At 43.7% G+C, this 22887-nt stretch overlaps 1 protein-coding gene across 1 annotated transcript; it reads left to right on the top strand.

The window, feature by feature from the left end:
• Positions 1-2893: 2893 nt before the first annotated feature.
• On the top strand, positions 2894-20940 carry LOC103671692 (WD repeat and coiled coil containing). The gene is made up of 4 exons (XM_008700380.2): positions 2894-3185; positions 13609-15457; positions 18855-18969; positions 20331-20940. The coding sequence occupies exons 2-4, from the start codon at positions 13628-13630 to the stop codon at positions 20456-20458; spliced, it is 2073 nt and encodes a 690-aa protein (XP_008698602.1). The 5' UTR covers positions 2894-3185; positions 13609-13627; the 3' UTR covers positions 20459-20940.
• Positions 20941-22887: the final 1947 nt, after the last annotated feature.

Here is a 22887-nt window from a genome sequence, read left to right as displayed (position 1 = left end):
TCAAGGGTTTAGACTGTTAAAAGCAGGCCAAAGCTCTTGCAGGCTTCCTCTAAAAATCTAATCTCCCTCAAGAGAAAATGCCCTTTGTCCTTGGCCAGAGAGGGAGGATAAGCAGAGAAAACTCTAAAGGCTACTTTGAGCTAGGGAAGGGAGAAGAAGCCTCCAGCCCCTTGGCAGAACTCAGTGGCAGTGCTCTGGGGTGTGACAAAGTCTCAGGGAGATGCTTCCTGGGACCCAGCCTCATGGTTCCCAGGGTGGGCAAAGAAGCCTGTACCTGCGGGGTGATAAGGGTAGGGGCTGGGCCCTCTAAGGACCATTGCCTTTAACAAGAACCAAGAGGTCCTCCAATTTCCTAGAAGGGGTGGGGGTTGTCGGTTATGTCTCACATGAAGTTTGTCTATCAAATTCTGCAGAAATGGGGGCTCTGGACTGGATTAAGTTTCATTTAAAAATTAAAAAATGGCTATTCCTTGCACATCCAGACCCAATTATACAAGAGATGCCTGGCTTGGGAAAGTGCGTGGTGCCAGTTCTGGGGGCAGGGAAAAGGGAATAACAGAGGAGTGCTTGGGAGTGGGGAGGACAAGGAGCATGAGTTGTTTTGGACTTGCTGAATTAGGTATCCGTGGGACATCCAGGTAGAGGTCGAGCCGCAGCTGGATAAATGGACCACCTTGAACTCGGGTCGGAGATCTGGGCTAAAGGCTTAAGTTTGGAGGGCATCGGTTTGAGACGGTAATGAAAGCCATGGAAGCGTACAGGATGGCTGGAGAGGCTGAGTGGGGCGGGGAGGATAAAGCAAGATGCAGAGGCGGCGGAGGGAGCGCTTCTTCCTTCCCAGACTGGCTCGGTCCCCACAACATCTCACCGCCCAGCCCACAGGGGCCGCCCGATCGGAGGCCCGAAGGGGGGCGCGTTAGAAAGGATTGCCCCAAGCAGAAGGGAACCCTTCCAGCTGTCCCCAGAGCTCACCTAGCAGGGCAGGGAAAGCAGAGCTAAAGCCCTGCGCTGGGAAATCAGCAGTAGCAGATAACTGAGAGGTTACAGCCGCTGCAGCGGCGGCCCGAGGCCCCCGGGGCGGTGGCGGGCCGCAGACCCCCGGCTCCTGGCCGCCGCCTTCGATCCCCTAGGTGAGCCGGCGCGGAAGGGGATGGTGGAGGATCGTCTGCTAGACCCCCCAACAATCCCGTCTGGGGTCTCCTCCAGCCGCCCCATCCTATGCCCGCCCCCGATTCAGCACCCTCCGCGCTACCTCAGAATCAGACCCCCGCCCGCCCGGCTCCGCCCCGGGACCCTTCCTCCTCCCCCGGCTCCGCCGCCCGGTACCGTCTCCCGGGGAGATGGTCTCGATCTCCACGCCCATCGCAGTCCCACTGGCCCCGCCTCCGAGGGTCCCCGCTGCTGCCCCGACCCCGGCTCGGCTCCGGCCCTGGCCCGGCTGGCGCTCCGGCTCGCCTCCCCGCCGCCACTGCAGAGCCGGAGGAGGTGCGGCGGGAGTCGGGACCTGCGCGGGGAGGGGCCACGGGGAAGGGGGCGGCGGGGCGGAGCGGCGCGGAAAGGTGGGGTCGACTGGGGCGGGGCCCGGGGGAAGGGACCCTGACGCGGCTGCTCCAGAGCGTGGCCAGGCTAACGGTCATTAACTGGGGAGGATGGCGAGGGAGGCATGAGACACCCGCGCATCCATCCATGCATCCATGCATCCATCCATTTATCCATCGATCTATCCATCCGTTCCACACAGATTTATCTAGCATCTACTCTGTGCTAAGCTCTGGGGAGTCAACCCGGTCCCACAGACTAGGGGAAGGCCGGCAACTAAACCAACACTTTAAATAGATGCGCTCACTGGAGTTCAGAACGTTATGGAAGCACCTGATAGGTACTTACCCTAGCTCGACTGCCCGGAATGTAGGCGCAACATTACCCTACCGCAACCACCCTAAACCCCTATTCACCATTCCGCGTAGTTCTGCCCCACTCACAGGTAGTTTCCCACCTTTCAAGGCAAAGCACTGCGCCCTGCGGATACCAATTAAATTAAAGCAGAATCGCTGTCGTTAAAGAACGAAATTTGTGACGGGTGGGGACACAGAGTTAGTTACAGCGTGGAGTGATTCAAGCTGTGAGATGAATGAGTAAATTGAGCTCTTCTTCCACGCCAGACCCTTCACCGCTACCCAAAACAGTTTCAGGAATCTGGAAAGATATATTTGGAGGAGATAAATTGCTTGAAGAATGAATGGAACTTTAATTTTTTTCCCTCTCTTTTTCTCTCATTTTTCCCTGCATTGTTCTAAAAATTGACTTGAGAGCATGATTCTGACCGGTGGTACTGGAATATAGGCACGGGGAGAGAAGCCTGAGCAGAGGCAGCCAGAGTGGGCCCTAGAATGTTCTTCGTCCATTTCCTCCCCCCACCACGCCCCCACTCTCCCAGGTGGTTAGGTCACATTTCAGGTTATCAGTCTTGCTGAAGGAGGACTGGCTGTTTTGTTCAAGAAAGATGATTGTCAACTGTACTATGAGGGTCAGCATCTGAAACTCCCTATGGGCTGCTTTACTGCGTGGCCCAGAGTCTCCCAGGTGTGTAGCTATCTAAAGTCTAGTATCGCGCTAGGTCCTTGGACTGTGGCCATGGGGAGGCACTCTTGGGGTAAGCGTCGAACAGGAGTTTATAACTCGGACAGGTCCATGGAGCGGCTTCAGTTGAATGCACAATATTTTGTATGAGTAAGAACATTTTTGTGGGGAGATTTTATCGCATTTTAAAGAAGTCCTCAACACCTTCTCACTCCCTGACCCCCTTCCTCCTCCCAAAAAAAGTTAAGAAACCGTGTTGACTCTAGGGATCCTGTACTCTTTCTTAGACTAAGAGAATCGAGGAGAAGTGAGGGAAGGCTCTACCCTAAAGTGAGAGCAAAGTGTAGCTGCTTTACTGTAGATGGAGTTTCACAGAAACTACTATTCCCAGAGATCTGTGCGGCAAATCCCGAGCTTATTGGTCAAGGGGAAGGCCCCTCCCCTAACGTGACACAAGCAAAAACCAATAGGCAACAGGCATTGTGGGGCTTGCCCGCTACCGCTCACCTATCAGAAGCCTAGGAGCCGATGCTTCCGGTATTCGCTCTGGGCTCGGGATTCCGCGGCACTTGGATTCTTATTTTCTGTGGGCAGTGATACCAAAGGTATTTTGTCTCTGCTGCTGCCCAGCCTAGCTGGTGTCGGGAGGCTGTGGGTGGGCCGGAGGGGGGTGGAGGGACCGGCACTTGTTGGGGAGTGGGGAGGAGACCCAGGCGTGCAGAGAGGGTGAGGAGAATGGGAGTAGGAGGTACGCGTGCGAAGGACTGGCCGCTGACGACGAGCGAGGGGTGGGCTTAAACGTTTGACTATATTCCATGTGACTCACTGGTGACACTTTTGGGAATATATCCTAAGGAAGCCATCCGAAATGAAGAACATGCTTTATCCATAGAGACCTTTATCACAGCGTTATTTATAATAATATAAAGTTAGCTTTAAAACCTTATAACCAGGTGTCTCAACAGTGAGGAAAAATTATGCGACTTCACTTAGTATCAAGTGGCTTCTAAAAATAATTTATAAAATTTAAATGGCATGGAAAAACGCTAATATATAATAAGTGAAAAAATCGTGATACGAAATTTTACAGTATGATTGAAAAAAATTTAACCGAAACTGCATATAAAAAAGCCCAGAGGGATGTAGTCATAATTTTTTTCCTTTGGTTGAATGTTTTTTTGTGAATTTACCTTTTTACCTTTCTTGTGTGTTAATTAAAATATATATATATATATAAAGAACTTGAAATTATTTTATAGTGGAAACACAATAATAGAAAAACAAGTTGGGGGTTTTGTAGCTTTGTTTAAACCAACTGAAAGTGGTCCCCTTCGCTCAGGCCCCTTGATACTCACGGTGAGTTGTCTTTCAAGAAGATTAAAAACCAGCATTAAATGGCCATAGGCTGAGCACCAGGTCCTGGTTCTGACTGTCTCTCCCCTGAGCTAATAAAACAGTGAGCTTTTCTNTCCCTAAAATTCCCTGAAATCTTATAGTCTGAGGGTTGAGAGGCTAACAAGTACACAGTTAGCTTCAGGCAGAATTTAAATATTTTTAAAAATACAAAATAATTGGGGAATGCCTGAAGACTATTTCAGCCTTTGTCCTCTTGGCTCTCTGATCTTTCACAGCCAGGCTGTCCACTGCTTTGGCTTTAACTACCTACATTATGACAGTGACTCCCAAATCTTTAACCTCTGACTGCCTAAGGTACATTGCTACCCTATAGACATCTTAGATGAAGCAGATCTAATACAAAATTTATCACACACTGCACACCCTTCCTACCTTTGAAGCACGCTCTGTGCCCTGTATTATCTCTGATCAATGGTTCAACAACTTCCCAAGCAAAAAAATTGTGTGTTGTCCTTAATTCTCCTTTCTTCCTCACCACTCATACCCTACCTGATAACATTATCTATTCCATCTGCCTTAGCAATCTGTTTTCAATCAGGCTCTTTTTCTCTACTGAAGTAGCTACAAACTTGGCTCCCTTTCTCATTGTAACATTCAAACTATTTCGCGGCCCCTCATTAAACTTACCAGCCGCCTTCTTTCCCAGGTCCATCCTGCACATTGTCATATGAATGTGTGCTAGTTTTTCCTCTCCTCAGCAGGCCCTTTAGGATCAGGGAGATAAGGTTGGAAAGGTATATCGATCTCAGAAAATAGAAGGCCTGAAATACCTTGCTAAGACGTTGTGAAAGAACTTTTTAAATATATGTAGACTGTAGAGACAAAGTATTTGAGCAGAAGAACAAAATGACCATAGCTGTGATTTTTTTAAAAAGACGATTCTGCCCTGGGGCGTCTGGGTGGCTTAGTCAGTTGAGCGTCCACCTCTTGGTTTCAGCTCAGGTCATGATCTCATGGGTCCTGGGATCAAGCCCCTACGTGGTACTCCGTGTTCAGCGGGGAATCTGCTTGAAGATTCTCTCCCTCTGTCCACTCTCCTGTGTGCTCTCTCTTTCTTTCTCTCAAGTATCTTATCTTAAAAAATAAAAAGGATGATTCTGCCCAATGACATAGAGCATCTGGGCTCTGTGGAAAGGAAGAGACTGGCGTCCAGAGATTTTTCCTTGACCTACCCTACTAAAAAGGGAGAGGTGATCAAGACCTGAACTAGCAGTGAAGTACAAAGGTTTGGAATCGATTTTTGTCAATTGTGTTCGGTTTTTGAGAAAAATATGCCAAATTTCTTTTACTAAGGATGAAAATACTAAAATTAATTTTTCTAAAAATCTCAGTAACATGATCATGTTTGTCTTTCTCTTATTTATAAATCCTTACCCTGTGCTATCCCTGGCCATACACATCGTCAATGACATTAGACTGACTTGGGTGGCCTAAAATGTATCATATAAATTGCCTTTGATATAATTGGACCGTTAGGAATTTTCTCTGCTCAGGAAAAAGTATCATGCATTATTTATCAATTAAATTATTTTAAAAGTGCATAAGTAGATATTAGAGGAAAACATATATTATCTTATATAAGACCAGTGGGTTAGAGATGGCAGTTTTCTTCATTAGTAATGACAGGGGACTTAATTCCTCCATTTAGCAAGCCACCGCAGACCCACTTAATCTGACATCATGTGTGGAAGCATAATAGACCGTTCCTTCTTAGTAAAAGACTCTACAGGCAAGGACAAGGCTAGCAAAGAGGTATGAGAACTAAGTTGCAGATAGTTAAAAGCAAATCACCAGGCAGTTTGGTAGAGAATACATTTTTTTTTTTTAAAGATTCGTTTATTAGAGCATGAGTGGAAGGGTAGAAGGAGAGAGAATCACAAGCAGACTCCCCATTGAGCGCAGAGCCCAACATGGGGCTGGATCCCATGACCCCGAGATCACCACCTAAGCCTAAACCAAAAGTTGGACACTGAACCATCTGTGCCACCCAGGCACCCAGTAGAGAATACATTTCTATGGATTTAGAGTCCAAAGGCAACTTCTCAAGTTCTGTCTTTGACACATACTACTCAGTAAAACAGGGTTGAAAAGTGTCCTTTGGGTTCAGTGACCTAAATGGCACTGGTGGCTTGGAAAAGGTGGTAATAGGGTCAATTTGGAGTGGGGTAAGAAGAGAGAGTGGTGGGGCGCCTGGGTGGCTCAGTTGGTTAAGCGTCTGCCTTCGGCTCGGGTCATGATCCCAGGGTCCTGGGATTGAGCCCCATGTTGGACTCCCTGCTCAGGGAGTCTGCTTCTCCCTCTGCCTGCTGCTCCCCCGCTTGTGCTCTCTTTCTCTCTCTCTGTCAAATAAATAAATAAATAAAATCTTTAAAAAAAAGAAAAAGAAGAGAGTGGTAAGGAGGTACCTGGCTGGTTTAGTTAGTGGAGTGTTCCACTCTTGATCTCAGGGTCGTGAGTTCAAACCCCAGGCTGGGTGTAGAAATTATTAAAAAAAAAAAAAAAAGTGGTGAAGGAATGGACACCGCAAGTTCAGACAATTCTTTGATAACTAGTAAGATTAACCACCACTCAATATGTTTATTGATCATATTGTATTATTTTGTAAATTGTCTCTTGATATTCTTTGGCCATTTTAAAATTCAGGTGTTTGTCTTTTTAACTGGCTCAAAAGAGCTCTTTATGAAGTATTTTTTACATTTAAATCTTTATTTCCTTCTTTCAATCACAAAAAGGCTATTTGAATACATGCTTATTATAAAACAAGTTTTTCAAAAAATACGAAAATAGGAGAGTCCCATCTTACCTGTTATATCACCCCACTCCATTTTAGTTATCTATCTTGAACAGTTTTGGTGTGTATCATTCCCCATTTTTGTCTGCATCTTTATGTAAATATATACAAATACCCATGTTTGGGTTTTTTTTTTTTTTCTTCTAAAGGAAGACTATAGATGAAAGAAAGTTACTTGAAAACCTTAAGAAGGAGATTCTTTTAAGACATCTTGGATCCTGAATTGCAGTAAAAATGATCACTCTAGGGGTGCCTGGGTGGCTCAGTCGTTAAGCGTCTGCCTTTGGCTCAGGGCGTGATCCCGGCAGTCTGGGATCGAGCCCCGCATTAGACTCCTCCGCTGGGAGCCTGCTTCTTCCTCTCCCACTCCCCCTTCTTGTGTTCCCTCTCTCGCTGGCTGTCTCTCTCTCTGTCAAATACATAAATTAAAAAAAAAAAAAGATCACTCTATCAAATAATATAATGTGTTTTGGAATTAGATTTTGGCATTTAATTTTATAAGATTTTAATCTTTATGCACATTTATGATATTTTTTTTTTAAGATTTTATTTATTTATTCGACAGGATAGAGACAGCCAGCGAGAGAGGGAACACAAGCAGGGGGAGTGGGAGAGGAAGAAGCAGGCTCTTAGAGGAGGAGCCTGATGTGGGGCTCGATCCCATAACGCTGGGATCACGCCCTGAGCCGAAGGCAGACGCTTAACAGCTGTGCCACCCAGGCGCCCCAACATTTATGATATTATTATATGTAATTGTTACATAATCTATTTACAAAAAGGATTTGGGGTAGCCATCTACTGTGTTGACCAACTCCATGATGAGTCATGATGAGTTGATTCATTTCAGGCTTTAAGTGCATCTTGCATATTTTATTGGTCTCCCCAATTTATCGTAGCATCATAGTAGGGCTATACCCAAAAATTGTGATTACAGTGACTTAGATACAGGATTATCTAGTCAGAGTGCACATTTTTTGTTTACTCGATTCCTGTCAGCATCCTGAAACTTTGAACCAAGAACTGCTACTGTAAGCATTGCTATTATTTTGCCTAAATTACTGATTTTTGGTATCTTGTTTTTGATCAGGGAAGTTTGAACTAGGGGTGCCCGAAAAATGCATTTTGGCTGCATAAATGGCCAGGGGTAAAAACTAGTATTCCACTGGGGCAATCATAAGAACCTGTGAGACAAAAGACAAATCTGAAATTTCATTCCTGTTGTTAAAAATTTATTATTAAAACATTATAGTCATTACATTTCAAAGGTTTGACCTTATTTTACAGGAAAAATAATTTCTCAGCACTGCTGCCGCTCCCGGATTGAACTTGTGATCGCCAAGCGACACACTTTCAATGCTAAAAAGCCACTTCCTTTCAGCTGCAAGATATTTTGGGTACCTCATTTTTATTTAACACTTTTTCCTTCATTCTCTTTTTCAGTATTATGTCTGGACTGAAAATGATTTATTAGGAATTTTGGAGATTTTCCACCTCATGAAAACTGATGACAAGTTCACTGTCTGCCTTTAGTTTATTCTCACAACTTGTGAATAATTCCCAGATAGGATGTTTACTTAAAAGACCCATGGCTAAATAGAATTTAAAGACTAAAAGTTAGGGGTGCCTGGCTGGCTCAGTGGGTGGAGTTGGTGACTCTTGATCCTGGGGTTATGAGTTCAAGCCCCTCGTTGGTTGTAGAGATTACTTTAAAAAATCTTTAAAAAAGAGGGGTGCCTGGGTCGGGCTCAGTCGGTGAAACATCTGTCTTCGGCTCAGGTCATGATCCCGGGGTCCTGGGATCGAGCCCCGCATCAGGCTCCCCCCTCGTCTGGGAGCCTGCTTCTCCCTCTCCCTCTGCTGCTCCCCCTGCTTGTGGGTTCCCATGTGCGCTCTCTCTCTCTGTCAAATAAATAAAATCTTAAAAACATAAAAATTAAAAAATATAAATAAATATCATAAACACATTGATCAAAAAAGTGCAATGCTTTTCTTTAAGTTACCTAGCTAATGTACTCTTTTTTAATATTTATACTATGCTAGTCTATTTCTCAGTAAGTCAACTACGTGAAAGTTCTTGTTTTTGTCCTAAAATTAATGTTAGTCATTTATTATTGCAACATTTTATTCCTACAGCCAATATATATATATATTCACTCATTCCAAGTTGAGGTGTGTATATATCTCAACTCACCGATAGGATTTTGAAATAGAATGTACCTGAGCAAATTGTTGCCTTTTAAATAAAGAATGGTTGTCATGTTTGTCTCTATTTGAAAATGAATACTTATCATTTAGATAAATTAGAATATCCAGCTTATTCTCGTTACTGCCTTATTCTCATCTGACCTTATCTTAGATATGTGTGAACACACCATTTAGGGATGCTAGCATTAGGCTGTTCAGTTTTCCAAAGACTGAAATCCAAGCCAAATAGTAGATTTTGGCTGAATACTAAGGCAAAGCCAACTTTTGGTGCATCTGAACTTGAAGCTCACTAAAGCAACAGTAAACCAGGTTCTGTACGTAAGACGACTCAAGGAAAGATTTTCATACTGTGGCACTGATATAGACTCGACGTTATAGTAATCACCAGAAATAAAGATGTTTTCCCCCCTGTAACTACCCTAGGAAGGAAACATTTGATTGTTGCAAAATCCTACATTAGTTTTATAGAATGTTAAAATTTTATCATATAAATATATGATTTATTAACATTGTTTGATTGTTTATTGTCATGATTTAAATGACAGTATGAGTTCTTTAAGACCTGGAAATTTGTGCTAATATGTATGGTTGCTTAACTTTTATTTTTTTAAATCATACAGAAAATGAGAAATGCTGGTGTATGGCTGCATTAGGACTATATGGCCCAGTAGGGGAGGGAAATATCTCCTAATATATAATCCCTCATCGTTTTAGTTGTTATTGAAGAGGCTGGATTTTTTAACAGACTTAGAAAGAACATCCAAATACAGTTCAAAGAGGTTTACTGACAGTATCATAAGAGCCTAAAACAACAAACCAAAATGTGATCACCACACAACCCTTGGCAATACCATGACCCAATTGGAAACTCCTTTTAGGATATAATGGACACAGAGCAATCCATCTGAAAGTACTTGCCAGCACTTCATGAAATGTACTAGAAACTGTCAGGCAAAGAAGTTAAGTCTAGTTTCTATTCTCAAGGACTTTGTGTGTGAGTTGTGAAATGCGAGGCAGTACATGAAAGAGGGACTGGTAATTGCAGGTAATGAACTGAAGGTGTCACACGAGTGCTTTAGACTGTAAGGGCTGTGGGCCTTAGGAGGAGGGAAGTACCAGCTTTAGCAGGATGATTAAAGAAGACCTGTTGGAGGAGATGGTGTTTAAGCTGGGCCTTCACTTCACCAGCCGTTGTAACTATGAAGATGAGTAAACAGAAGTAAGACTGGAGGGCTAGGTAGGTCTACACTGGGGCAGGGGTTTGAATGCCCAACTGAGGAATTCAGAGTTTATCCTATAGGCCAGTGCTGTCCAGCAGAAGGTTCCTCACTGATGGAAATGTTCTGTTCTGCCCTGTCCAATATGAGAGCCACTAGCCACATGTAACTGTTGACCACTTGTAAAAGGGCTAGTGTGACTGAGCAACTGGATTTTTTAGAATTTTAATTAAATTTACAAAGCACACATGGTTAGTAGGTACTGTATGGAACAGCGCAGCTATAGGCGGTAGGTAACGTCTGCCAATTTTTTTTTTAACATCTGCCAACTTTTAAGCTGATAAATACGTAAAAGAACATTTTAAGATTGGTTTTGCACAAGATGGACTGAAGAAAGACAGAGGTGGGGAAATCAAGTAGGAGGAGATCGTTGGCAGTCATCTAGGTTTGAGGTGACAGTGATCTGACTCAGGATAGCGCTGGTGGGAATGACAAGGAGGACTGGATTCAGAAACACTTCTAAGAATTAATAGGACTTGGTGACTAACTGACAGTACAGGAGAGCAGTCAAATGGAATCCCAAGTTTTTAGCCTGAGTGAATATGAGAATGGTGGTATTCATTAAGGAGCTGCTGTTGAGAACAACAACCAAAAAAAAACATTCTTTTTTTCTTTAATGCACATCTGGTTTGAAATGAATGTGGGCAGGGCTACTGTCAGCCATAATGTGAAGCCTAACAGATATTCCAGTAGCACTGCAGCTCAGCAAGAAGCCAGGAGAGATGCAGGCCTGACAGTAATAAACAGAGATGATCATCAAAGGCAAGAGAGTAGGTGACACTGGAAGGAGAGAAAAGAGAAAACAGTGGTGAGAACTGAGTACCAAACTTTTGGACTCTATCCACATCTAAATAAAAATTGAAAACAAGCTGAACTCCCACCTACAGGGAAAGCATTGGGTACATAATGGCATTCCTTGCAGCTACTAATGAATCTACTTAAAAGATTGGGGGAGTTCTATTTTTACTGACTTGGAAAGGTACCCATGATTTAAAATAAATTAGTGAATAATATGTAACATATGATCCTTGTGGTAATTGTTATTTTTTTAAAACCCATTCCCTAATTTGGGGGCAACTGCCCTTTGAGTCTCAGTGGGAGGCAGAGCCCCATCCCCCTATTACAGAAGCCTGTGTGGGGAAACCCTCTCCCCATCCTGGCAGCTAGAGCAGGGCATGGAAGCTAGGCTTAGCCGTGAAGTTAGATTCTCAGGCACTAATGTGTGGGGGAGGGAGGGATGGCCATGGTTTATTCTGCCTAGCCCCATTTGGTTCCTGCTTGTTTGCAGGGCCTGGTTCTTGAGCCTTCTTTTTTTGCTTAAATTAGCCAGAGTCATTTCTGTTGTTAGTACCCAGGAACTTTGACTTGTACCCCACTTTTTGTTTAATGGGGAAAAAAAACTGGGACACCTGGATGGCTCAGTCAGTTGGGCGTCTGCCTTCAGCTTGGGTCATGATCAGGTCCTGAGATCAACCCCTGCATCAGGCACCCTGCTCAGTGGGGGAGTCTGCTTCTCCCTCTGACTCTACCCCCTGCTCGTGCTCTCGCTCACTCTGTCTCTCTCAAATGAATAAATTAAAAAATCTTTAAACATAAATAAAAGGAAAAAAAACTTAGCACATAATACAATTATTTTATTTTATTTTATTTATTGGTAGTTTTCTTAAATGGTTACAAAGGCTACACACCAAATTGTTAACAGTGCTTTTATCAAGGATTTGAGATTGGGGAGGGGAGGCGTTGGCATAGGATAAGAAGAAACATTTCATTTTATTTTAGACACTTCTGGTTTGTCTGAATTTCACTGCAGTGAGCGTGTACTACTTTAGTAATTTAAATGCCTGAAAAAAAACTTAAGAATGGGAAAATGGAAGATAATACTTTCTTAACCTCCTTTGTATTATTATGAAAGATTGTTGCAAGGAGCAAATGATAGGGAATGTGAAAATGGGCTGAAAATTATTAAGCGCTATTTGAATATGAGGAAGTAGAAGGAACAACAGTGACTTTTGAGTGTCATTTCACTGTGGAGGTAAAAGCCCTTTTGAAGGGAGTTGAGGAAATAAGTGCTAATAATGTCAGGGATGTGAATATCAATTAATGCAATTTGGCAGTGAAAGAATACAAATTAGATGGGAAAGAAGTCTTTCTCAGTTTTGTTTTGTCTTTTAGAGAGAAAGAAAATGTGAGTGGTGGGAGAGGCAGAGGAGAGAGAATCCTCAGACTCCTGGCTGAGCTCAGAGCCCTGCATGGGGCTCCATCTCACAACCCGAGATCATCACCTAAGCCAAAATTAAGATTTCGATGCTTAACCAACTGAGCCACCCAGGCGCCCCTCGATTTTTTAATTTGAAAACTTTTTAAATTTGAAAGTGCCATAAATACCAATATAGCCTCAATCTAAAGAATATTTTTTATTTTTTTTAAAGATTTTATTTTATTTGACAGAGATAGATAGAGACAGCCAGCGAGAGAGGGAACACAAGCAGGGGGAGTGGGAGAGGAAGAAGCAGGCTCCCAGCGGAGGAGCCTGTTGTGGGGCTCGATCCCAGAACGCCAGGATCACGCCCTGAGCCGAAGGCAGACACTTAACGACTGAGCCACCCAGGCGCCCCAACTCAATCTAAAGAATTATTAACATTTTGCTACATCTGTTTGATCTCTCTGCATTTCTGTATAAAATGTGTGGGGTTTTGTGTTTGTGTTTTTTGTGAAACCATTTGAAAGCGAACTGTAGGCGTCATGACACTTGACCCCAAATACTTCAGCATTATATTTTAATGGTACGGACATTCTCCTACATAACCACAATACCGTGTTCACACTTAAGAAAATTAATAACTCCACAACATCTACGAATATCCATTGCATATTCAAATTTCTCCAATTCTAAAAATATCTTTTTTTTTTATAGAAAATTTTATTTCCTTGGGACACCTGGGTGGCTCAGTCAGTTAAGCATCTGCTTTTGGCTCAGGTCATGATCCCAGGGTCCTGGAATGGAGCCCCACATTGGGGTCCTTGCTCAGCGGGGAGCCTGCTTCTCCTTCTGCCTGCCACTCCCCCTGCTTGTGCACGCGCTCTCTCTCTCTCTCTCTCATAAATAAATCTTTGAAAAAAATTTTATTTCCTCAATTCAAGAGCCAAAGTTTATATATTGCATTTGCTTGTTATGTGTGGCTCAGTAGTGTCTTTTAATCTGTCACGTTCCTTTGTCCTTTTATCCCCTTGAAATATTGACCTGTGAAAGGCCTAAGCCAATTGTCTGTAAAATGTCCTACATTTTAGATTTGTCTGGTTATATTCTCCTGGTAAGTCTTTCCTTCTTACTGATTTCAGACAACCTGTATCCAAAAGGATGGAGTTGGGAAAAGGAAGACTCCTCAGGACGGGCCTGAATGCATTATATCAGGCAGTACACCCAGTTCACGGCCTTGTCTGGACTGACGGGCATCAGGTAGTCCTGACCGATCTACAGCTTCACAGTGGAGAGGCCAGGTTTGGGGACTCCAAGGTCATTGGACAGTTTGAACATGTACATGGAGTGTCCTGGGCCCCCCCTGGTGTGGCTGACATGCCCGCTCTGCTCGCTGTCCAGCACAAGAATCATGCCACTGTGTGGCAGCTGTGTCCCAGCACTGCGGAGACAGGCAAATGGCTGATGTCGCGGACGTGTGAGATTAGAGAATCACTCCCTGTCCTTCCCCAGGGCTGTGTGTGGCATCCAAAGAGTGCTGTCCTGGCTGTGTTGACGGCACAGGATGTGTCCGTCTTCCCAAGCATCCATGGTGACGGTCCCCGGGTGAAAGCGGACATTGACACCGGGAACTTCATTCACTGTGCCTGTTGGACCCGGGATGGCCGGAGGCTGGTGGTGGCAGTCGGCAGCAGCCTGCATTCCTTTATTTGGGACAGTGCTCAGAAGACCCTTTGCAGGTGCTCCTTCTACCCGGTGTTTGATGTAGACAGCTGTGTGCGCGCCATCGGGGCCATCGCAGACTCACAGGTCGCTGTAGCCACTGAGCTTCCACTAGATAAGATATGTGGCTTAAATGCATCCGAAACCTTTGATGTCTTGCCTGGTGGGGAAGACACTCGTCTGTGTGCTTCACCGGTTACTGATCAAGTACCCACCGAGGATAAGGGGGCGGTTGCTTCTGAAACAAATTTTGAATCCTCAGTTTCTCCCGTTTCTTCTTCCTTTTCAGATCCTCTGGATCTAACTCATATACATTTGAATACCTCCAAGTCTGAGGGTAGTTCTCTTATTTGTCTAAGACAAAAGGACTGCTTGACCGGAACTGGCCTGGATTCCTCACATTTGGTCCTTGTGACCTTTGAGAAAGAGATCACCCAGACCAGAAAAATCACCATTCCCGGCATTCTGGCTCCCGATCTAATAGCGTTTAACCCTAAAGCACAGGTGGCGGTGGTGGCTTCCAATACCTGCAATGTAATTTTTATCTATTCCGTCATTCCATCACGTGTGCCAAGCATCGGGCAGATTCAGTTAGAGAGAAGTGAAAAGCCAAAAGGTGTATGTTTCTTGACAGATGAGTTATTATTAATTTTGGTAGGAAGACAAAAATCCACTGAGTCAGCATTTCTTCCTTCTTCGAAGACTGATCAGTATATCATTCGTTTGATTGTTAGAGAAGTAACATTGGAAGAAGAATTTCCAGTAACAGCGACTGAAAACCAGAGTGGAGACTCTACTCTCAGTACTCCGTTAAATAAAACAGACAGAAAAAAGCGAACTGAAAGTCTTTCCCCAGACTTTGATCACCAAAACAGAGGGCTCCTAACAGCTAATGGCAGTGGGCAAAGCGGGAGGCCTGGAAGAACCCTTATTAGAGAAATCAAAAGTCCTCCCACCAGTATCTGTGCTGGTTCCATCGTCCTTGACGCTCTCGATGCTGAGTCTGTTAACTGTTCAGTAACACGTCCCAGAGCCAGCAGCACCCCCCCACATACCCTAACTCCAGAACCTCCTGATTGGCCTCCAAGCCAGAACTTACAAAGGGAAAAGGAAATTTACCAGCTGTCTAAGGAAATGGAAATTTTATCTAGGACCCTGACGGAAGTGCAGCGATGTCTCTCTGAACTTACAGATGTTCTGCAAAAGGAGAAGTCCTCTCCTGTGTATCCACTCTCTCAGGACCCGCCCTATGTACACATCGCTTATCAGGTAACTTCTTTGAGGAGCTGCCGCTATACGGGAAGGGTCCTGCAGCCAGTGGGTACTGGCAAGAAAAAGTCATCGATAAGCAAGATGGTGTTGTAGCTGAACCTCCCTGAACTGGGCGTGTTACGTTACAGGCAGGTTGCTCTACCTCTCTGGGTTTGTCGGCTGCTGGCCAGGTGGGCACACGGCCAGCATGCACTGTGATTGCATCACCTGCGTGGTGTAAAATATGAATGATTGTACTCACCCTGGCAATTTATATTTAGAAAAAAAGAATTCTCCTTATTGTGCTCTTTCACTGTGGGAAGCTTCTCTTTATGCATTGCAGAGAGAAAGGTTAGGTTGATTTAGAAAAATTTAAGGGGGGACGCCTGGGTGCCTCAGTCGGTTGAGCATCTGCCTTCAGTTCAGGTCATGATCCTGGGGTCCTAGGATCAAGTGGGCATCCGGCTCCTTGCTTAGCTGGGAGCCTGCTTCTCCCTCTGCCTGCTGCTCCCCCTGCTTGTATGCTCTCGCTCTCTCTCCCCCTCTCTGACAAATAAATAAAATCTTTAAAAAGAAAGAAAACTTTAATGCATGTGCAGACATACAGTATTATAGGAATGGGATCATATCTTATCTGTTTCTATCATGAACATTTCTCTCCCCATTGAACTTGGCCCTACCCCCGTCCCACGATAACTCACTTTAACTCACTGCTTAACGTGGCTCCCTCCATTATTTTAGTTCATAGTCCTACAGTCTTACACATTTCTTTGTATACATAGGTCTGTAGATTTTGGGGGTGGTGGTGTGTCATCGTTTTACAAAACTGGGGTCGTGGGTGCACTCTCTGTGCTGGGAGTACGTCATTTATGTAGCTGGGCCCTTGGTGGACATTCACGCGGCCTTTAGCTCTTCACTTCCGTGTCTTCAGTCACCCCCAGTCGTGCTATAGTAGTTTTCTTATGTGTAGCTATTTGTACTCCTACTTTTATTTCTATTGGGTTGGTTCCCAGAAGTGGAAGTGCTAATTTGAAGAGTGTGTGTGTGTATGTATATATATATATACATACACACGTTTCTACTTTTCACAGCGTTGCCAGATTGCCTCTCAAAGATTTTTACTTAATGCATCATCACATGCCCGTTCTCAACCTATGAGACTGTCCTTTTCCTCACAGCCTCACCAGTCTTGTATGTGTAAAGTGCTTTGCACTTTTATTCATTTGTATTTCCTTTACTTTTGGGGCCATTTGAACATGAATTGCCTATTGCTTATTTTTTTACTCTTGAGTTATCAGTTTATAAGAAGTTTTTGTAGATTCTAGAAATTAATATACCTGTAATAGTCTAGATTCTCTTGCATTATTTTATTATATTAGTTTTTACATTTAAGTTTTTAATCTTTTCATTAAATTTTGGTATATAGGCCACTTTTATTTCCTGAGAGATCACCAGTTGTGCTAGCAGCATTATTAAAATTCCATCCTTGGGGAAAAAAATCCATCTTTGGGACACAGGGCTGGCTCAGTATGTGGAGCATTCAGCTCTTGATCTCAGGGTCTTCAGTGCAAGCCCCACACTGGGCATAGAGCTTACTTAAAAAAAAAAAAAATCCATATTTAATCCCACTGAATTGGATCTACCACGTTTGTCATTGATCAACTTACATATACTGGGATCTAATTCTGGATTCTCCGTACTGTGACCACTATAATGCTGGTCGCTTTAACTAGAACTTTATCAATATCACACTAATTTGATTACTGTGGACTTCTGTATCTTTGTTTTAAAAGATATTGCAGAAAGTTGGTATCGAAATCATTGATAAATAATACAATAAATTAGTATTTAATAATGATCAAGAAGAGGTATTTTAATTAGTTTTTTCTTAAAACTACTACAGTTTGACCAACTCAAGGATGTAGGGTTTTTAAAAAATATTTTATTGATTTATTTGAAAGAGAGAGACAGAGACAGAGCATCAGCAAGGGGGAGGAAGCAGAGGGAGAGGGAGAAGCAGACCCCCCCCCCATGAGCAGGGGCTCCATATAGGGCTCAATGGCGGTCTCGATGGGGGGGCTTAATCCCAGGACTCTGGGATCCTGACCTGAGCCGAAGGCAGACGCTTAACCAACAGAGCCACCCAGGTCCCCAAGGATGTAGGTTTCTAAAAGAACCAAAGAACAGTTTAAAACTGAATTAAAATTTTATTATGAAAAATTTCAAACATATATTTTTTATTATGAAAAATTGTAAACGTAAATAAAGACTACATAAATCCCTCCTAAATCTGTCATCTGGATTTAATAGTTGTTAATATTTTTCCATAATTGCTTTTTTTTTTAATTTCCTAATGTATTTTAAGTAGGAATGTCATGGTATTTAACCCATAAATATTTTGGGATCAAATCCTTTTGCTGTGTTAAATAATGTAACCAAAAGCTGCTTATTTACAACTGGTCTAGTTAGAGTGATAGTAAATAGGATTTTATTTTTTATTTATTTTTTTAAATTAAATTTAATTTTTTAAAATATTTTTTTATTATATTATGTTAGTCATCATACAGTGCATCCCTGGTTTTTGATGTAAAGTTCGATGATTCATTACTTGCGTATAACACCCAGTGCACCATGCAATACGTGCCCTCCTTACTACCCATCACCAGTCTATCCCATTCCCCCACCCCCCTCCCCTCTGAAGCCCTCAGTTTGTTTCTCAGAGTCCATAGTCTCTCATGCTTCATTACCCCTTCTGATTACCCCCCTTTCTTTATCCCTTTCTTCCCCTACCGATCTTCCTAGTTCCTATGTTCCATAGATGAGAGAAACCATATGATAATTGTCTTTCTCTGCTTGACTTATTTCACTTAGCATTATCTCCTCCAGTAAATAGGATTTTTAAAAACTGCTTACAGGGCACTTGTAAGTGCTCAGTTGGTTAAGCGACTCCTTTCAGTTCAGGTCATAATCCCAGGGTCCTGGGATCAAGTCCCACATCAGACTCCTTTTTTTTTTTTTTTAAGATTTTTTATTTATTTATTTGACAGAGAGCGAGAGAGGGAACACAAGCAGGGGGAGTGGGAGAGGGAGAAGCAGGCTCCCCACTGAACAGGGAGCCTAACGCAGGGCTCAATCCCAGGATCCTGGGATCATGACCTGAGCCGAAGGCAGACGCTTAACAACTGAGCCACCCAGGCGCCCCAGCACATCAGGCTCCTTGCTCAGTGGGGAACCTGCTTCTCCCTCTCCCTCTGCCTACTCCTCCCCCTGCTTGTGCTCTCTCTCTCTCTTTCTCTCTCTCTCTCTCAAATAAATAAATAAAATATTTAAAAAAAAACTTCTTACACATTCTATTTTTAAGAAATGTTTATTGCTTCTGCAATCAGTTTAACAACTTTTATTTTTATATTTGAAGAAATCTTATGTAGGTCCTGTTGTTGAAAAAAGAGCTGTGCTCCTCTGCGATGGCAAACTAAGGCTCAGTACCGTTCAGCAGACTTTCGGCCTCTCTCTTGTCGAGATGCTCCATGGTAGGTAGCATTCAGAAACTGCCTCTACCCCACGCCCCCTCCCTCCACCATCTATTTTGTAACTTTTGTTGATAATGAAGACGAAGTATTCGAGAACCATTCAGTGATTCACTAGATAGTTAATAAGAATTGTTCGTTGCCTACTGTATACCCAAGTCTATCATAGGTGCTGAAACACGTGGAAAACACAGGTTCGGCCCTTGAGGAGCTTACAGCTGTGGTGGAAGACCTAAATGTACACAGGAAAAAACTGGAAGAGTTGCAAAGCAGTGTATAACAGCTGCAAAGGAATGACATAAAAACCTCTATACACCTGTTGGACTAAACATAAAGATCGTAGCAGCGTTGCAGAATATTTCTTAAAGGAATTGTCATTTTAATATGTAGCAAACATGGGATGAGAAGGGCATCCCTAAATGCCAGCAAACAGAGCTGTGCCCACTCCATCAGATGCACTGTGTGGTGGGTTTTTGGTGCCTCATTCTTCTAATGGTAGTAGCCACTGCATTGAACATGAAATCTGTTTCATTTTTCCCCTCTTAACATAGTAGCACCAGCATTTTTCTGTTTGGAACATGCATTTGTGATATGACTGCATAATTGTCATTTGTCCTGGGTGGGGTTAATATTCCATTCTGGGTGTACCATATTTTACTTTGCCATATCTTCTTTGACCTTTAAGCGGTTTCCAGTTTTCAGCATCATACATAGCACTAATAAAAACCTCTCTGCATATTTTAACATGTTGTTCTTGGAAAGTATAGATTTTCAGAAGTGAAATTACAGGGTCAAAGGTGAGGCACAGTAGATTCGAAAGAACCAGAGAAGGTCCAGGCATGTGTTAAGGCCTCTGGCCCTAGGTTATCCCAGAACAAACCATTCATTTTTATCTGGACCATTCTAGTCTAGCAGTAGTCAGCTCAGCGTCCTTGGGTGTCTAGAGGTTGGTATGGATCTAAAGAATAAAGGATCCTCCAGAGAGTAGCTGTTCCCACCTTCACATAGTTTCTGGAGAAGCTGCTTAAGAGAGTGTAGATGGGGACACTCAGTACACAACCCCTAACAAGTGCACTACATGCACAATCATATGCACAGCACTGAGTGATAAATGCCTCACCTGGTAGAGATGGACGTCCCCAGCTATGCATCAATACCATCAATACCCGCTCCTGCCATATGACGTCACCGTCCGTAGTACTCAGTCCTTCCGTCTCCCCAGCTGTCTGCACGGTCTTATGATGATCAGTTCAATATTATCAACTACTCTATTCTTACCCTGAAAAGAAGATTTTGCCTTATTTTTCTTTATAGAATGAGATGAGAGATCCTAAATTGCCTTGTGTGTTTATTTCACTTCGCAGACTCACACTGGATCCTTCTCTGTGCTGATAGTGAAGGCTTCATCCCGTTAACTTTCACGGCCACTCAGGAAATAACCATCAGAGATGGCAGCGGAAATGTCTTCATGGACCCGGTTCCAGGGTCTTAATCCTGCTCCTTCTCTTCAAGCCTTGAGAGACCTGACTGTCCAGAGTGTAGACGCCACCGGCTAATCTACCCATTGAGGCAGTACGGCCTGATACTTATTTGCGGAGTATTTGCCGCGTAGCTTTTCAGATGAGGCCATTGCAGACAAGATCTCTTTCCCACCGTGGACTCTGCTCGGCTGGGGTTTGCACTGTCGCTCACAGGTGAAGCACCTGCCGTGGTTGGCTTGGCGGCTTTTCCTCCCTGAGCCCCCACCCCCACCCCCGGGCTGCCGCTCCCTGCTCTGTAGCAGAGCTCAGTCTCTGTTAGATGGCTCAAAAAGTGGTCGTTTACGTATTCATGACTGTGTGGTTTTGTCTAAGGGCAGAATTCCCAGAACAAAACAATATTCTGGTGCCATGTGGATGGTGTTTTACGGTTTCTCTGAGGCTTTCTGTCCCTTGCCCAAAACTATTAAAGCTGGCATAGAAGCACTTAAAAGCTATTTCAATGTTGTTATAGATCATTTCCTTGGCTTAGAGATGAGAGTAAGAGGTACTGGAGAACATATGCTGTAGCTTATCCTTCTTACCCCAAACCAGCAGGCATCAGCAGAGCTCAAAAGAAGACCAAAAATCGATGGACTTCTGTCCGCAGGGCTACCTAGAACAGGAAGTAGTTCTGACGTGGGCTGGACCTGCCAGGATTTAAACCTAACTCTCTTGCTTCCTTAAAATTTTCTGGCCAACTAAGGCCCAGATACTCCTAAAAACTAGCCCTGGGCAAATTTCAAATGAAATGTCAAGTGCTCTGACCCCGCTGGACCCCACTTGAGCGTGTGCTTATGTTAATAGTGCGATGCCAAGCACAGGTGAGGTCTAGGGCACGATTTCGTGCTCTCGTACTCCTGATTTTTCTCCCTGAAGTGCCTTTTTTTTTTTTTCTTTTCAGTTTTGGGATCATAAAAATGTCTTATTTCCTCCCAGTAATCAGGTCGCTTAATTACATTATCACTTCAGTTTTGATGTTTTTCTTTTCCCTCCATTCAAGTCTTAGAGACCAGCAGAGTCTGTGAGAGAAGGTAGTTCAGAAAATTGGAAATTTCACTGAGTCTGAGGCAGGTAAAAAGTACCAGCTTATAATTATGGGCCAAAGTGCCAACTCCGTAAAGTGGGAAAGAGCCTTGATCGCAACTTTGGACAGACACACCACTTCTCAGACAGCGCCATAAATTTCAGGGACAGCAGCCTGACAAATTGATGAGTGTGTGGCTGGTCAGGGCACATCTGCAGATAATTTGCTTTGGCCATAGAGGTTCCATTAGCACACATGCATCTTCCCCCCCCCTTCCTTGAAAATCATCCGGAAAGAAAGATTTCGTACCCTCGGGGACTCCTGTCTGTTACCGCTTGTGAAGATGGAGCTGGGATAGGGAAGAGGCGAGGGCCCCCTTTGTGGTCCAGACGCATTAGGCGGCTGCTGGGATAATGGAAGTGGAGGCCGCTGGTCTGTGATCAGGTGTCTGAGAGCAGTAGCCGAGGACAGCCTGAGGCCTGGCTCCGTTTGCAGAGGAAGTGTCTGGGTGGGATGAAAGCACACTATTAGGAAGCCTGGGGGGCCTGGGGACCCCGTTGTAAGATCAGCGCAGTGCCTCCATGTATAGGTTATAACCACCATTTCCCTGGACAGAGTCCTGTGAATGAGTGCATAAAATCACTAATGCTTGCTGTGGCCGTTGTGAATGTTTTGATGGTATTTTCTCTGTGATTATTGCTGGTATAAAGAAAAGTTCTTGATTTTATGTTTGTGGACGGTCTGGCACGTAAATTATGTATTTCTTTACAACAAATCTGATTCCATGACAACTCTCCTACGAAAGACATTTCCTTGGCCTCTGCTGTTATTACAGTCATTGGAGCGATAGAAGATAATCCAGTATTTGCTTGCTTTGGAAACAGGGACAGAAGAGCTATAATATTTAATTATTGTTTAATGTTCTGTTGAGAATAGTTTGCATAAGGAAAGACATTAGTTACAAATCCCATTTGGTGGCCCAAATTTCTCTACATTTTGTATGGGTACTTATTATTTAATACACACAAACATATAAAGTATAGGAAGGCTTAATTTTTTTAAATTGTTTTTATTTATCTGACAGAGAGAGAGCAGAAGCAGGGGGAGCGGCAGAGAGCAGAGGGAGAGGCAGGCTCCCCGCTGAGCAGAGAGCCCACCATGGGGCTTGATCCCAGGACCCTGGGATATGACCTGAGCAGAAGGCAGACGTTTAACCGATTGAGCCACCCGGATGCCCCAGGAAGGCTTAATAATAAAAAGAGCCACCTGCCACCTCATTTAAGAACCAGAACATTACTAGAAACCATTCTGGATCCTTCTCTATAGAGATAACTCCACCCTAGAGGTAACTAATCTCTTGATTGTTGTAATGATCAT

The sequence above is a fragment of the Ursus maritimus genome, unplaced genomic scaffold, assembly GCF_017311325.1.
Source record: "Ursus maritimus isolate PB19 unplaced genomic scaffold, ASM1731132v1 scaffold_6, whole genome shotgun sequence".
NCBI classification, from domain to species: domain Eukaryota; kingdom Metazoa; phylum Chordata; class Mammalia; order Carnivora; family Ursidae; genus Ursus; species Ursus maritimus.
Note: the sequence above shows the minus strand (reverse complement) of the source record. Positions and strands in the feature narration are given on the sequence as shown.

Excerpts from the sequence above, each read along its gene's own strand:
- LOC103671692 (XM_008700380.2), top strand. The coding sequence starts at position 13,628 with ATGGAGTTGGGAAAAGGAAGACTCCTCAGGACGGGCCTGAATGCATTA. Across the intron at positions 15,458-18,854 it reads ATGTACACATCGCTTATCAG|AAATCTTATGTAGGTCCTGT; the intron begins GTAACTTCTTTG and ends TTATATTTGAAG. Across the intron at positions 18,970-20,330 it reads TCTTGTCGAGATGCTCCATG|ACTCACACTGGATCCTTCTC; the intron begins GTAGGTAGCATT and ends TTCACTTCGCAG.